This window comes from Castanea sativa, chromosome 2 (genome assembly GCF_040712315.1).
Source record: "Castanea sativa cultivar Marrone di Chiusa Pesio chromosome 2, ASM4071231v1".
NCBI classification, from domain to species: Eukaryota; Viridiplantae; Streptophyta; class Magnoliopsida; order Fagales; family Fagaceae; genus Castanea; species Castanea sativa.
This window is the reverse complement of record NC_134014.1, coordinates 39886725-39902861: the sequence shown is the minus strand read 5'-3', so window position 1 is coordinate 39902861 and position 16137 is coordinate 39886725. Positions and strand designations below refer to the sequence as shown.

Here is a 16137-nt window from a genome sequence, read left to right as displayed (position 1 = left end):
GTGCCTCACTCCTTTTGTAGTGCTTTTACTACTTTTATGAAGTCCACTTTGACAGAAAAATACTTTTTTGTTGCTAAAGTACTTATTTTCTTGCCTTGCCGAGAAAACACAGCGAGGCAATTCATCATGACATTGTTGCAGGAAGAGAGTTTTGTTCCTTATGAGACATTTGTTGGCGAGACAATAGTCTTTTGCAGACCAACTAAAGTGATAAGAGTCTTGCCTGAGTTTAAAAAAAAAAATCCCCCTTCACATTAAAGAACACACTGCCCTTTCCAATGGCATTTCTGCTCGGGAAGTTTGTGTTGCACAATTCAGTAGATTGCAGAGAATATGATGATGCCTGGGACTTTCTCAAAGTTCCTCCTGCAGGTACTTGTAATGAATGGTATGGGAAATGCATTCAAGCCTGCAACCTCACGTGTAAAGGTTCTACGGAAGAGTATGAGGATCTTCTTGGTTTTCTTGCTGCAAACTGGAGAATTTTGCCACGAAGGAGTGTCAATAGTATACTCCTTTTCAAAAAAATTACTTGGAATGGAGAAATAAAGTCATGCAATTTACTAGAAATTAAAAGGAAACGTCTAAAAATCTATATTGTCTAGGAGCCACAAGAACATGCCTAGCTAAATAAATGGAACCAAGTGATGGAATGCCCAGATGACATTTTTTCTTCCATGATACCTTGGTGGCTGCTCTGGTAGAGTGTGGGAGAGAAGGCAACTTGAAGCAATGGTTGATAAGAGAGGGGGGATTAGTAGTCACTAGTGTTTATTGTTCAAAACTTGGTTGAAAAAGACCCAAGACAAGCAGTTTTGTTTTCTCATTTCATATATCATACATGGTTGAAAAAGCACATTCGAGAGAGAAATTTCTAAAATTTGGCATTCTATGCCAGTGGTTGATGAATATGGAAATGTAATTTCGTGCAACAATGTTCTTGTTTCGTCTTCTGGCAGCAAATGGATTTAACTGTTTAAATCCAATCCATTTACAGAGGATAATGGCAAGTATGTTGAATTAGGGGTGGTATATGCCGAAACTGCTGAATTTGCTAGAGAATGCACTCCAGAAAATGAACTGTTGCATTTTTTCAAAAAGTATGAGAAAACTTCTAATTTGACATTATACCTCAAGAAATGCAGTTTGAAGTTAGTCAACTGACATGTGATGAGGCTTTATTGCTTCCGGGCTGGATCTAGAATCTAGGGGCTAGAAATTGTGAATTGCCTGTAAGGTTCATTGAAAGCATACAGAACTGGAAATGGATTAGAACATATTTAGGCTTTAATTCTCCATCCCAGTGCTTTCTTTGTGATGGAACTGAGATATCAACTCTTCTGGAGATAGGAAAGACTCTAAAGGTCTTATCAGCTATTGATGAAGATTACTATATGAATAGGATAAGATCATTTAGAGATGAGTTGATTTTCATTGGATTGCAAATTGGCTCTAAAGATATGCATCAGCTTATTAATGACGACTTTAAGTGTCTTGCTTCCTCAGCTATGAGCACAAAATGTGCAATTTTTCTACTTAGCTTTATAAAGTACTCAAATGACCAAAATAAGCTTGATAAAGACTTATTAAAAACTGTGAAAGCAAGGAAATGGTTGAAGACTAACCAGGGGTATTTGACTCCTCTAGGAACTATCTGATGCCTGATATGTTTGCTGGTTTTGTACAACTTATAGATCTACATGTTGTTGGCAGAAGATACTATGAAAACCAGTTTGATTATTATGAGGAGGAGCTAAAGTTAAAGGGTGTTCTCATTGATCCAAAAGATGTATATAAACTGATACCAGAGCACCTTCAATTTCCAAAAATCTTTCAACTTTGACAAAAAAATAGTGCTTTTCTGTTACTTGGATGCATCCAGCATTTGGGGCTTGCAGGTAATAGTTTTGTGCAGAAAATTAAAGACCAACCCTGGATGAAAACTAGTTTTGGTTTCCAATGCCCTTCATAGTCCTTTCTGCTAGGTCTTAATTGAGACCACCTATTAAATATTGTTCCTTTGCCTGTTGTTGATGAAGAATATTATGGAAGAAGAATTGTCTCATACAAGGCTGCAGTTGAGGCAATCAGGGTGGTTGTAGATATAAATGGAGCATGTACCATGCTTTCCTTTACACTGAAGTCAACATTGTCTTCAAGCAATATAACCTGTGCCAATGTGTTCTCCTTACTCAACTGCATCAGTTACATGAATAAGACAATCCAGTCACAACTACTCGATATAATTAGCTGCTTGTCAGGGGAGAAGTGGTTGAAGACTTGTCATGGCTATAAATCTGCCCCAGAATCTATTTTGTTCGATCCAAAATGGGGAACAGTATTCAAGGTCGTGGACCTTCCTTTCATTGATGAGGCTTTCTACGGTCTCAAAATCCACTCGTATAAATGCGAATTGAATATGCTCAATGTTGTGACTAATTTAAGTGAAGGGGCTCATATTGTTGCAAGAGGTCTCAAGTTGCCAAAAGAACCAGCATCTTTAGCACCAAAGGGTACTCTCTCACGGCTTCAATGTGCTACATCCCTCAGAAATAGTTGCAAGTCAACTGACCACTCTACATTTAAGATTTTGCTCGACAAATTAACAGGAGCCAAATGGCTAAAAATATACATGGGCTACAGATCCCCACAAGAATGTATCATGTTCAATCCAGAGTGGGAATGTTATTTAACACCAAATGATGGGCTTTTCATTGATGAGAAGTTCTATGTAACTGTTAGTTCTCTGGAAAAGGAAGATCTAAAAGCCATAGGGGTGAAGGTGGATATTGAGGAAGCTTGCCATCTGATTTCCCGTGCTCTTATGCCTCACATTCAAACTTCTGCTGTCAGGAGAATCTACAGATTCCTACACAAATTCAATTGGAATCCACAGATACAGGATACCCATTACTCTCAGTTATGGATCCCAGATCAACAAGCTGGTAAAGGAAAATGGGTGGAAAATTGGCGTTGTATACTTCATGACCAAGATCATCTATTTGATGCTCGTCTAGATGCTCTTGATAAGTACTATGAGAAGGAATTGCTACCTTTTCTGTCAAGGGCTTTTGGGGTTCGGGAATTTCCTTCCCCATATGATTATTTAGATATCTGGAATAGCTGGGAGGCTACGTGTCAAGTGTCTACTGCTGAGCTAAGCTCCTTTCTAAAAACTGGGATTCTGACGCTAGAAGTATCCTCAAAAGACAGTTCACCATGCTACCGGTAGCCAATACTTCAGGAGCTGTTCGGTTTGTGATGAAAGAACAACTTTTTATTGCTGATGATTTTCAGTTGAAACGGGAATTTACTGAAGCTAGTGAAAAGCCTCTATTTGCATGGTTCCCACCAATACGTTCATCATCCCAGGCTAAATTGTTAGAGATTTACGCTAGTCTTGGTGTTAGAAAGATATCTAAAGCTGTGCAGTCTGACCTACATTGTACTATGTCTGCAAGTACAAAAATTTAGAAGACAGATATCCTGATTGGGAAAGCTTTGATCAAATTGGTGTTGGCCCATGCAAATATGCCAATGGAAGAAAAACACAAGACTGCAAAATCTCTCCTGGAACTTTTAGTCTATGGCACTGAAGAAATATCAGTCCAGTATGCCTTACAGCTACCTTTGTAGAAAAGAAGGTTAGAAGTTGAAATTAAAAAAATGGTGCTTTGGGAGAAGAACTCACAGAGACTGCTTGTCAAGAAATCATCCTGGAATGAAGGAAAGAAAGATGTAGAATTCATTGCTTCTTTTGCACAAGCTATCTCGAAAGCAGTTCTATCTAACAGCAGGGATCAAATGGACATACTTTGCAGAATAATCCAAATGGGCATGGCACTTGGGTTAGAGGAAGATGCGGTAGACTACCTGCTATGGACACAGAATTTGGAACTATCTTTTGAGGACAAGGAATTCCTTGATCACTCATTCTGGTAATTCCTCTCCTATTTTGGGCAAGCGCCAGTCTATCAACCTCTTATTACCTTCAACTCCAAATTCTTCAGCTTGTAAGAGGTGGCTTTGACAGAAATGGAACTAAACTTCCTTTTGATTTGTATGATGTGTGACTGACTGTGCATACATTAATGTAACATGTAACTATGTAAATATTCTTAACTCCGCTGTAATGGAAGTCCTTTCGGTGGTTCTGTACATTGAATACTCTACAACTGTTGTCTTGTAATGGCAGGAACGACATAATGTGCATGTAACTGTAGCTTTACGTTATTATCGATAAATTGAAGAAGCATGTTCTGTGATAGGCACCTTTGAATTGACCATAATTGAACTAAAATATCTGAGGGAGATGATATTCTCAGGTTTGCTTTTCAACTGTACAAGGTGGTAATTTTGGTCATGAAATTAGTAATGTGAGGTTAATGTTGATAATTTTGTGAACATTGGCTTAATTGTGCTCTCTTCAATTCTGCTTCACATGATGACCCTTGCCTAGGCTATAATTTCTTTCATGTATCTGTTTATGGCTTGTGGAAGGAGAAAAGTTGTGCAGTTACATGCTTTTTTATTTTTATCCTACATTGTTTCTAAAGCTTGACACTATCAGGACCTTTTCTGATCGCAATGTTGATATTTATGCCACTACGTTTTTTATGACGTCACGGATCTCCCTTCCTGTATTAATTATTGAGTTTATAATAAGGATATTTAAACTGTCTTGAGAACCACTGGGGCCATATAATTCCCCACCCATATTGATGAAGCCTCTTGGAAAGGCAAACTCAACTCTCAAAACATAAAACACCAGAAAGCAATAGGATTGGTTGTAGATCTTAACGTGACATCAATTCTTAAATTAATTGAATAAACTGCATGGCCACAAGAAATCCTTGTTTACTTATGGAGTGAAGAAGCTGGCTTTTGGGTGAGACCAGTGGAAGACTTCACACGGCTACACTTTTGCACAAGATTTTATTTTGTTTGATTCGTAGTGGGGAGCCACCTTAGGATATAAGGTTTTGGTACACATGGTTTTGACGTCCGACCTCAGGGAACGGTTGTTGCCTGGTTGGGAAAAGGTGATAATGCCATAATGGCTTTGTAGCCCTCGATTTTTAGAGAGCAATGCAAAGATTTCCTTGCCCCTCAGAGATTTTCATGCATTTCGTTTTCAACCTAAACAAAGATGGTTCCACAATGCAGACAAAATGCTACACAATATTAACGTGGGTAAATCACATTTTAAATTAAACACTAGACTTTCAAAAACATTTCAATTCAAACTCATTAAGCATGATGTCATTAATAGAAACTGCTTAAATAAAATTACAACTTGCACTGAAGCAAAGTTCAAAGCTTTTGCAACAAGGCTCCCACTCCAATTTTATATCTAAAGACTAATAATGAAAATCCCCATACTAAAGATAAAAAATAACACAACAAAGTACCACTTGAAGCATTTGTTTTCTCCGATGACAACCTAGGGAACAAGATCAAATTGCACACAATAATATTTTTAACAAGCTAAGTGAGCCCCAATAATAACAAAGCCTACGACATTGCATAGCAAGCTACTCCTACTCGAGATTATGAACATCTTATCTTGTAAAAGAGTAACATAATGAGTATGGTTAGTCCACTATTTTTTACTTGCTAGTATCATTCACCTAATGGAAAAACATCTGCAGAAATCCCATTTAGATCCATTGATTTAAGATATATATTTGTGATAGATTTGCAGAAGAGTAGAATGTTCCTTCTATAGTTCTATGGTGTTCTTAAAGTGGATACAAGATCCACTGATGAGGATAAAAAAAGTGTGGCATTTTAGACCAGATATGAGGTCCACTGCAGTTCTTAAAACTGTTTCTCTTCTTTTTCAATATCACATTTCAGAGCAGAATCAGAAAAGGAAAAAAATTGCGGATAAGAAAATTAAATGAACAAACATTTTGAGGCGTTTTCAGTAGTCATGATCACACAATAGAAGAACTTAGAAACAACTCCATAGTGAATGACTTTCCAAATATCACTAGGTAGTAGGTACCAAAACAAAATTGACAATTTTTGCCCTCTATACTGTAGAGGTTGCAAACTATATATGTTCACCAGAAAATGCCTACCTCAGCTCAACAGTCCAATCAATCTTGTCTTCTATGAGTCCAATCTGCAGTCTGGTAAGCACAGAGTAGAGTTGTTGCAATACAACACCTATACCTCCGTTTCTATATGACACACTGTCAAAGAAAAGTTACAATATATTATGAGAATAACATTCACTATATCTCTACAATTGATTTGATCATGCCGCAATAAGTCACTTTCATCAATATGTTTGTTAGTTCCACAATCAATTATTGGCACAAGCTCATGTTGGAAAAAAATTTATTGTCCCTTAGATTCATTAGGGTGATTAAAGGCTGATCAGGCGTAGAATTTATTGAATACGATGGTCAAACTTTCATTTATATATTAGTACCGTTAACTCATATACGTAATGCTGTCCAAAAGTGACACAACCACAGTTGTTCCATACAAAATACTTCATCAGCATCAAGCAACTCATCTACCACCACAAGGCATTCCTCAACATGCAAGCTATTTTAAGAACCAGCTATTGTAATTTAGCTGGTACAGAAAATCTAAAAATTGTGGCACTTAAGGACTAATGCAACAATCCAGAATTCGGGGAGATATCAGAGATTCAAGAAAGTCAGTGTAAGTTACGTAACCAACAAAAACGACTAACAACTAATTAAGATATCCCTTTTAGAGGTCCAATTCATTTCTGCATAAAAATTATTCTACCAGTATGCATAGACAAAGAACACTGACTCATAATTCGAGTGAAAATAATGCTATCCTAAGGGCAAAAATAAAGCCTTGAACTTTTCACCCTATATATAACATGTAAATTAGTAAACAGAGCACATTAATCAAGTCCAAGTCCAAGTCCAGTAAATGGTTATAAATGATAAATTACCGATTACCTCAAAAGTGAAAGCTATTCGGAAATGGGTAAATTTAACATTGAACCACATAGTTCTAACACTCCCTCTCACGTGCGGGCTCCAACTACCTTTTAATAATTGAGACCCAACACATGGAATTTTAAATGGGACGTAGAATGAAAGAAACAGATATTGAATTAGGACCTCCTGCTTTGATACTATGAGAAATTATTGATTATCCCAAAAACTTAAGCTATTAAGAAATAATAAATTTAATTATTTAACCACATAATTCTAATAATAAAGAATTGGAGTTAAAAGCAAATGGTTTTGGATGTGTGTAATTTATGCAAAACTGAAAACTGATTGGATAGAACTTATTGCTGAAAACTGAAAACTGAAAACTGAAAACACTGTATCAAAATAATTTTAAAATGTGTGAATAGTACCGCGAGACCCATTTTTAATGAAAAAGTGACTGAAAAGTAAAATTTGTGGGTCCGTGAACAGTGCACGAATGCACTGTTCACGGAAGACTTGGTCAACAACTGCGGCTGGGAAGGAAAAAAAAAAAAAAAAAAAAAAACTGAAGGCTGAACGTGGACGTGGACGCTGGACGCTGGATCCAAACACATTCTAAATTTGTCACTAGGGATTGCACGGTTTAGATTTTGGTCAGACTTATGGTGTGGAGAGTTCTTATCTCAAGGACCTTTTCCCTCATTTGTTTAATTTGGTAGCAGACTGCGAAGCTTCAGTTACCTCTTATCTAGGAAATAGAGCTGATACGGGAAAAAGGTACTGGAATCACTAATTAAATAGGCCATTTTAAGATTGTGAATTCTAATATATGGAAAATCTCGTATCTATTATATTCCAATTTTTCATCTAGTCAAGGTGAGGATCAAGCATCCTAGACACTATTAAAAAGTGGGAGGCTTGAAGTCCATCATAGTATGAGGTTTTGAGGGGGTCTACAGAGAGCACCATTTTCTTGGCAGAGCATATATAGTAGTACTAAGGTACCCCAAAATATCACTTTATTTTACTTCAATAGAAACACAAGGTAAAATTTTAATGGTGAATAGTCACAGAAAACAAAACATTAATGTTATTGATTGATGCTGTATCAAACCTGGCCATCTGATCCAGTAAATTCAGTATCAATGGCATCACTAGTAGTGCCACTGATTGGCTAACAATTTTTCTATCCTCTCCAACCAAAGCATTCAAAATGCTACTTTTACCAATATTGATTAGGCTAACAATTGTTCTATCCTCTCCAACCAATGCATTCAAAATGCTACTTTTACCAATATTTGGTCGGCCAACAATAGCAATGGCAGAAACATAATCTTCTTCTTCATCACAATTCTCTAAACCCTATTTATAAGCACAAAAAAAATCAAATAAACAATAGTTTAAAAGCACCAGAGATGAACATGCTTATGTGTGCGGTATGCTTGATAATGGCCAGAAGTGCAAATTTTGAGAAAATATCAACAAGCTCAACAGAGCTCAGTTAAGTAGGTTGCCAATTTCATCACCTGCAGTACTGAAACAAAAACTCTGTAAGAGTATATATATATTCAATTTTTGGGTATACAAACCTCAATTTTTTAAAGTCCTGAAATAACAGGATCAAGGAGCTCTCCAGTTCCATTCCCAGATACAGCAGATATTGGTAGTGGTGAAAACCCAATTGATCAATAGAAAAGTGAGGTGCACTCTATATGAGAACCACATAAGTGAAGAAAAAGAAATTTAAGTCCACCATGCATATCCTATAAACCTGATTATATGGACAGATTCTGTTACGTACAAAAATCATACTACACATTCCATAACCATATATATAGTAATAGACAACACTGCACAGACACACAAAAATAACCATAACAAATGGACTATGGGACATAACATTCTTTATAAAGTCCTAACATTTGGTGTTAAATATATTATTATTAGCAACGCAATGTGTTATACCATGTTGTATATGCTAGAGTGGATGGAGAAGGGGAAGCATAGAATAGGAACATCAAGAACACGAGGATTATGTGGTTCAGCCTTGTCGGCCTACATTCACGGAGGAATCCCTTAAGGGTTGCATCTTTATTGTATAAGAGTGTAGTACAATAACCTGTATTACAATGAACCCTAACATGAATATATATAGGCGACTAAACCCTAGACTACTAGTACAAGCAGGAGTGGGCTTGAGCTTATTATATTGAGCTAATATGTCTAATATATCCCTAACACCTTCCCTCAAACTCAAGGTGGAAGTTCGATGAAGGCTTGAGGTTAGATAAGCATAAGAAGATTCCTAGATGCCTTGAAGAATGCCTTTAAAGAAATCACAATGAATAATATGCCAATTGACCAATGTTGGAGTTCCAAATAAAGAAATGGAGTCCAAAATTGGAATTTATGCGAAAAACTGAGCAAGAAAGGCCATTTCAGAAATTTTGACTTTTGGTCAAAGGTCAACACAAAAGTCAAACCCAAAAGGTCAAAGTCAATGGTTAGTAATCATGGGTCAAATCCGGGTGGTTCAGGTCGGGTCGGTCCGAGTCAACGGTCAGCTAGGTGACGTGGTGCTGACGAGGTGACTGTGTGGCTAATGACGTAGCTAGGGCTGATGTGGACGTACTTGCGTGGCTATTGACGTGTAACGATGACGTCATAAGGTGACATCAGCAGGGACCTTCAACGCGTGTTGGCGAGTGACGGCGTTCACTGGCACGTGGGTCTGACGGCGAGAATCCAAGATGCGCGTAAGAGCGAGTGTTGGCTCGGATGAGGATCGGTTGCTTTGTGCTTCATAGATCGGCAGACGACAAGGCCAAAAGTCAGCGCGTGTGGTTGATGGATGAGGTACACATGAGGAAATCGTGGCGACACGTGGGAGAATGAGCCGGAAACTCTACCAGAGTGTGACAGCGCGTGCGACTTCTAATGGTCGCTGGACTTCTGGGTTTTTCTCGCGAAAGGCCGAGGAGAACGTCTTTCTGGTTGGTTTCATCAAGTGAAGGCTTGATGTGCACAAATCTAATAGGGAGAGGCACAAATTGCTTGGGCTCGAGGATTTGGACATAACAGTGAGCCATGGCGGCTACGAGATGCCGTGGAGTCTAGATTCAGCAAACAAGCATGTGTGACTTCTGATGGTGGTGTGCACATAAGAATCTTCTTTGCGTGCTAGAGATGTTTGTTTGATGCCAAGAACGAATTTTAGCTCTGATACCATGTTAAAATATAACATTATTAGCAATGCAATCTGTTATACCATGTTGTATATGCTAGAGTGGATGCAGAAGGGGAAGCATAGAATAGGAACATCAAGAACACGAGGGTTATGTGGTTCAGCCTTGTCGGCCTACATCCACAGAGGAATCCCTTAAGGGTTACATCTTTATTGTATAAGAGTGTAGTATAATAACCTGTGTTGCAATAAACCCTAACATGAGTATATATAGGCGACTAAACCCTAGACTACTAGTACAAGCAGGAGTGGGCTTGGGCCTATTACATTGGGCTAATATGTCTAATATTACTCTAACATTTGGAAAAATTACTTTGATATAGTGGTGCACAAACTTGAATTTCATCTCTCTATTTCCTAAATTTCTAGTCTTTCACCTTCTCTTTTCAAAACCTGTAGAGTCTGCCAAAGAATTTTATTCATGTGACCCCAATCTCGATTGTTATTACATTTCCTAGACACAGATAATGAGAAAACCATTTTCTTTGTGTACTGATTTCGATAAATGCAATGTTAAGCTTTCTGGGTACTCCTTAATGTCTTGCAAAGATTACTTATTTATCAGCTGGACAAGAATTACTCATTCTTAGCACCAAATCCAATTACAAGTTAATTTGCTTTTGGCACAACATTAGCAATAAACCACTACCTTATTCACACGTTAACAAAGTACATAACTTTAAAATGAGAAATGGTTACTGACATTTATAGTTTCGATTGGAAAATTTGGCTCATCCTCCTCGTTTTCGTTCTCTTTTCGTTGTTGTTTAGTGTTTAAGAAAAGGGAATTGTGGTGGAAAAAGTGAGCGTTTGGAGAGAGAGAGAGAGAGAAAGTGGGAGGGATGAATTGAAAGGAAGAGGGAAGAGAAGGAATTGGAATTGGAACTAGGGAAAGAAAGGAAAAGGTTTTTGTAAAGAAACAGCTCCACACCTCGCATTATTAATGTGTGTTTGGCGGTTAAACAAGACCAAAACCGATTTTTCTTTATTTCGTTTTAAAAAAAATTTTAAAAAAAATATTTTTAACTTATGGCATCCAAAATTCTATGATCATATATTTCTTTATGGTAAAAAAATACTAACAAATGGATATTAGTTAACATTTTATTTTAAAAACTTCATATAAAATGAAATTTTAATTTTTTAAATCATACATATAGGGAAACAATTTTAAATGCAACTATATAATACCTTCAAAATGTGCTATAAATCATGTATCCATCCATATCCATATATGTTTAGTAACTGTAATATGACAACTATGATAACTCTTAAACTAAATTGGAAACTAAGTAAACCAAACACAAACAATATATAGTACAATAACATCAGGAAAAAACTAAATAAAATACACAAAAATATTTCAAAGAGAGCTTGCTACAAATCATATATCCCTATCCATACATGTTTAGCAACTATAATATGACAACTATGATAACTCTTAAACTACATTGAAAACTAAGTAAACCTTCAAAACTTGCTACAAATCATATATCCATATTCATATATGTTTAGTAACTATAATATGACAACTAAGATAACTCTTAAACAACATTGGAAACTAAGTAAACCAAACACAAACAATATATAATACAATAACATCTGAAAAAACTAAATAAAAGATATAAAAATATTTCAGAGAGAACTTTCGAAATTCAATATAAAACTGCATAATTAAACTCCAATATGGAGCAACAAATATATACTCCGTACTAATTAAAACAAATACCGAAAATTAAACAATTTCTTTTATACCAATTCATCATTTGTATTGCAAACTCATTAATTATTTCAATAATTTTTTTTACCTGCATCTAAATATGGTCCAATAGGTCCAAAAATTGCTCAATACACTTTAATATTATGCTTTCCAAATCATTAATTTTTTTTTTTTTTTGAATAGTTCCAAATCATTAAATTAAACTATTAAAAATAGTAATATTACTTTTTGTCATCTATATTTCTTAATAAATCCAAATTTAGAATAGGTAATTTCAACTCAGACTTATCTTTTTCCTTTTTTTTTTTTTTGAGAAACATCTTTTTCCATTCTTTAAGTGCACCAAAATGGATTGTAATGCAACGAATTGGACCAAATGGACTGAATGAGACCAAACTGAATCAAATGGACCAAAATGGAAAGAACTGGACCAAAATTGACCAAAATGGACATAAGTTGACAGACCTTAACCAAATGGATCGTCATTCAAATCAACATTTATTAATTAATTAGTATATAGTTATCTACTGCAACCCATGGGAAAAATTATAATGAGAACTTAAAAAATATTGCAACCAATACATTGATTTAAGACTAATTTGCTCATTAATTTGGTACATATACACTCATTTGGATGATGATGAACGCTACAAATGTTAAATTTAGGTGTAGGTTGTAAAATTTTGTAATTTAGAGAGCACATCGTAAGAGCATTCGCATCTCGTATCTTCAAACTATTCTATTTTATCATTTCAAAAGCTACTTTATCTATTATACAATACTATTTTACAGCACACCCAATGTCCCAACTTTTATATTCCTAGACAACACATTAAAATAATATATCTACACAATAAAATATATAACGTAAAATAATATCTCTCCTTTCTCTCTAATTTCTGTCTCTCTTCCTCCCCTCTCTCTCTCACCATCGTGAACAAACCCAAAGCCCAACACAACCACCATCCAAATTCAACCACCCCACCATCTGCTAATCATCAACAACACAACTTGCCACCACTGAAATCAACAACACAACCTGCCATCACCACCATCAACAACACCACTGTTGCACCACCTGCCACCACAGCAAAATGACAACAAATCCATACCAAAACCCAAATCACCCAAGTAAATCACAACAAATCTAAAACCCAAACCCAAACAAAACCCAAAAACCAAACCCCACACCACCACCACCATAGCAACCACCATTAGAAATAAGTCTTTGTGCAAGGAATTGCTTCAAAGTTCAAAGCATGAGAAAAGATGAGCTTTAAGAGCTCCATAAGGCCATATGCTACTCATTCCTTTGATCCAAAACCACCATGCTATTGCCACCCACCGACCCAAAACCCACTTCCACACAAATCAAAATCGCACTACCCACTACCACCAAATACCTACATTCATTGCCACCACCGTGGCACATCATAGATCACCCCATAACCCAGATTAACCCACACCACAAACCATTACAAACCCAAATCAACCCACACCACAAACTCATATCAACCCCACCATCACAAACCACCCTAAAACCACCAACCTAGACGCACTCTGTCACCACTGCCACATATCCCATGCCGCTGCCACATAGTAGACGAAATCGTATTGGAGGACCCACGCCGAAACTACTATGCCCACGTCTACCTTTGCCTCTACCACCACCACACGAGGTTTTTGGTTTGAGAAAAATGGGGTTTTGGATTTAAGGAGAGGAGAGGAGAGAGCAACTGCTAAACAAAAACAAGAGAGAGAAGATAAGGAAGACAGAGACAAATGAAAGAGGAAAGAGCAGCTGCTAAACAAAAACAAGAGAGAGAAGATAACGAAGACAGAGAGAAATGAAAGAGAAAGAGAAAATAAAATATAATTTAAAATTATAGAAGCTTTCTATAGTACCGTCATATAAGTAAGACAGTACTGTAGCACTATTGTAAAAAATTTTACAAGTACAAGACTGGGTAATGGGCATGTTTTGTGCTTTGATGCTAAAATCTCCCTACATATACCATTTGCAATATCGGATGTGGATGCTCTAAGTAAAGAATAATTAAGAGTGGTTAATTTCAATTAACTTTTATGCATGTATACAAGGATTGAGATTTGATGCAATAGCCAATAGCCAACAAGAGCTATTGTGCACCATGAAATTTCCCTAAGAGTTGAAATTGGAAGTTTACTTTTAATCTCAATCATTAGATTAAAAATAAAAAAATAAAACCTCTTAACTTTTACCTTTTAAAATTTTTTCTCCCCCATTAAAAGTTTCCCTGTTGAATGACTACTCAATCAACTATAATCTATGCTAATGTACACCACCAGCTTGACACAACATCTTATCACTGTCCCCTTTTACTAAAGAGATAATTACACTTTACTCACCTGTGATTTGCCTCTAATTCTTTGTGTCTACCCGTGGTTTAAGTTTTGACACTTTGCCCACCTGCGGTTCCCACCGTTTATGCTCCGTAACCCAACTTTGTTAAAATTAAGGGTAAATAAGTATTTTTGCTCAAGATTTATGTCTCTCTCCTCCCAAAACAAAAAAATAGCACAAAAATCCAAAAGAAAGAAGATCAAAAAGTGGTATTTGTCTTGAACGTGAAGAACATACCAAAAAAATAAAATAAAAAACCCAGATCAACCTACAAGATCACTGACTTAATGAAACATCTTCAAAAAATCATTAAGCTATAAGATTAACCAAAAATACAAAAAACCCAGATGGAAATTCCAAAGTCTTAATCATTTGTTCCAAATTATTGAATTGAAAAAACGGAAAACAACAAGAGCCAAATCTAAGTTTCAACCTTTTTTCCCCAAATCAGTCATGCTCCTCCTCCACAAATCAAACCCAAACCCATAGATTGGCCAGAAGAACTTCGAGTTCCATTTGAGAGATTTGGAGCTGTCAGGGACGTGTATATTCCCAACACCACCCACGGCAAGCAAACCCAACCCATTAGTAAGCAAACCCAGCACCACCCATACCCACGGCCAAAACCACCCATGTCGATTTCACAACCCACTGACCCACGCCGATTTCACAACCCACTGACCCATGTCGATTTCGCAACCAAAACCATTAACCACAGATCAACCCATCAACAAATCATAACCACCGATCAACCTAGAACAAGCCAATCCTGAAACCCATTAGACCTGAACCCATCAAACCCACGAACAACCCATAACCACCGACGGGTCGGCAAAGACTGAAGATGGGTCGGCAACGAGAGAAAAAATAAAGAAAATGGTGAAGAGTGAAGACCGAAGCGATGAAGACTGATGAAGCCTGAAGACTGAATAGAGAGTGATGAAGAGGCAAAGAAATGAGAGAGAGATGTGGGAGACAGCTAGAGGAGAGAGAAAAAATTAGTAAAAAATAAATACAAGCATAGTTCACCTGTATTCAGTCATGTTTAATAGCTTGGATGAGCTTCTGGGCATAAGTTCTTAAGCAATCAAAAACCCTAACTTTTTGATCTGTTTTGTGTTTTGATTTTGAAAGAAAAAGTGTTAGAGTAACGGCACACAGGGAGGTGGGTTACGGAACATAAACGAAATAAACCACGGGTGGGCAAAGTGTCAAAACTTAAACCACAGGTAGGCACATAGAATTAGAGGCAAACCACAGGTGAGTAAAGTGTAATTATCTCTTTACTAAATGAGTCCATAACCATTGGACAACGTAGAGGTCGTTGGTTCCATTTCAAAGTCATGTGGACTAGAAGAGCTTATTGCAAAAAGATAATTGAAGAAAATTGGAATGAAATTATGGATCCAAGCACACTAGAAGGTATTACAACTAAGATTAAGCAATGTGCATCTACCCTAACAAATTGGAGTAATTCAGTGTTTGGCCACACCATTAAGAAGATTAAGGAGAAGAAGAAGGTCCTCAATAATTTAATTATATAAGACAGGGAGGAACAAAATGGAGCAGAGATAAATCAGCTAAGGCATGAAATTAATAAACTAATTGACTGGGAGGAGATTTGGTGGGCCCAGAGATCAAGAGTCCAATGGCTAGGTGAAGGAGACCGAAACACAAAGTACTTCCACCATCGTGCCTCAGAACGACGGAGGAAGAATACTATTTCTGGCCTATGGAGTGAAAGTGGCACTTGGTGTAATGATAGAGCCAGCATGGCAGCCACTACCATATCATGCTTTAAGGATATCTACACCACCACATGTCCTAGTCGAGTAGAAGAAGTAACCAGCCTTAT

The 16137-nt window shown here is 36.8% G+C and overlaps 1 protein-coding gene across 1 annotated transcript; it reads left to right on the top strand.

The window, feature by feature from the left end:
- Positions 1 to 278: 278 nt before the first annotated feature.
- LOC142625330 (uncharacterized) lies at positions 279 to 3474 on the top strand. Its single transcript, XM_075799008.1, has 7 exons — positions 279 to 507; positions 998 to 1151; positions 1238 to 1630; positions 1714 to 1789; positions 1883 to 1898; positions 2040 to 3196; positions 3298 to 3474. Exons 1-7 carry the CDS (start codon positions 279 to 281, stop codon positions 3472 to 3474), a joined length of 2202 nt encoding a protein of 733 aa, XP_075655123.1.
- Positions 3475 to 16137: the final 12663 nt, after the last annotated feature.

Bases quoted from the DNA above. Each gene is read 5' to 3' on its own strand.
- LOC142625330 (XM_075799008.1), top strand. From the start codon at position 279: ATGGCATTTCTGCTCGGGAAGTTTGTGTTGCACAATTCAGTAGATTGC. The intron at 508-997 runs GTATACTCCTTT...ATCCATTTACAG, and splicing joins GCCACGAAGGAGTGTCAATA to AGGATAATGGCAAGTATGTT. The intron at 3,197-3,297 runs GTATCCTCAAAA...GATGATTTTCAG, and splicing joins CTGGGATTCTGACGCTAGAA to TTGAAACGGGAATTTACTGA.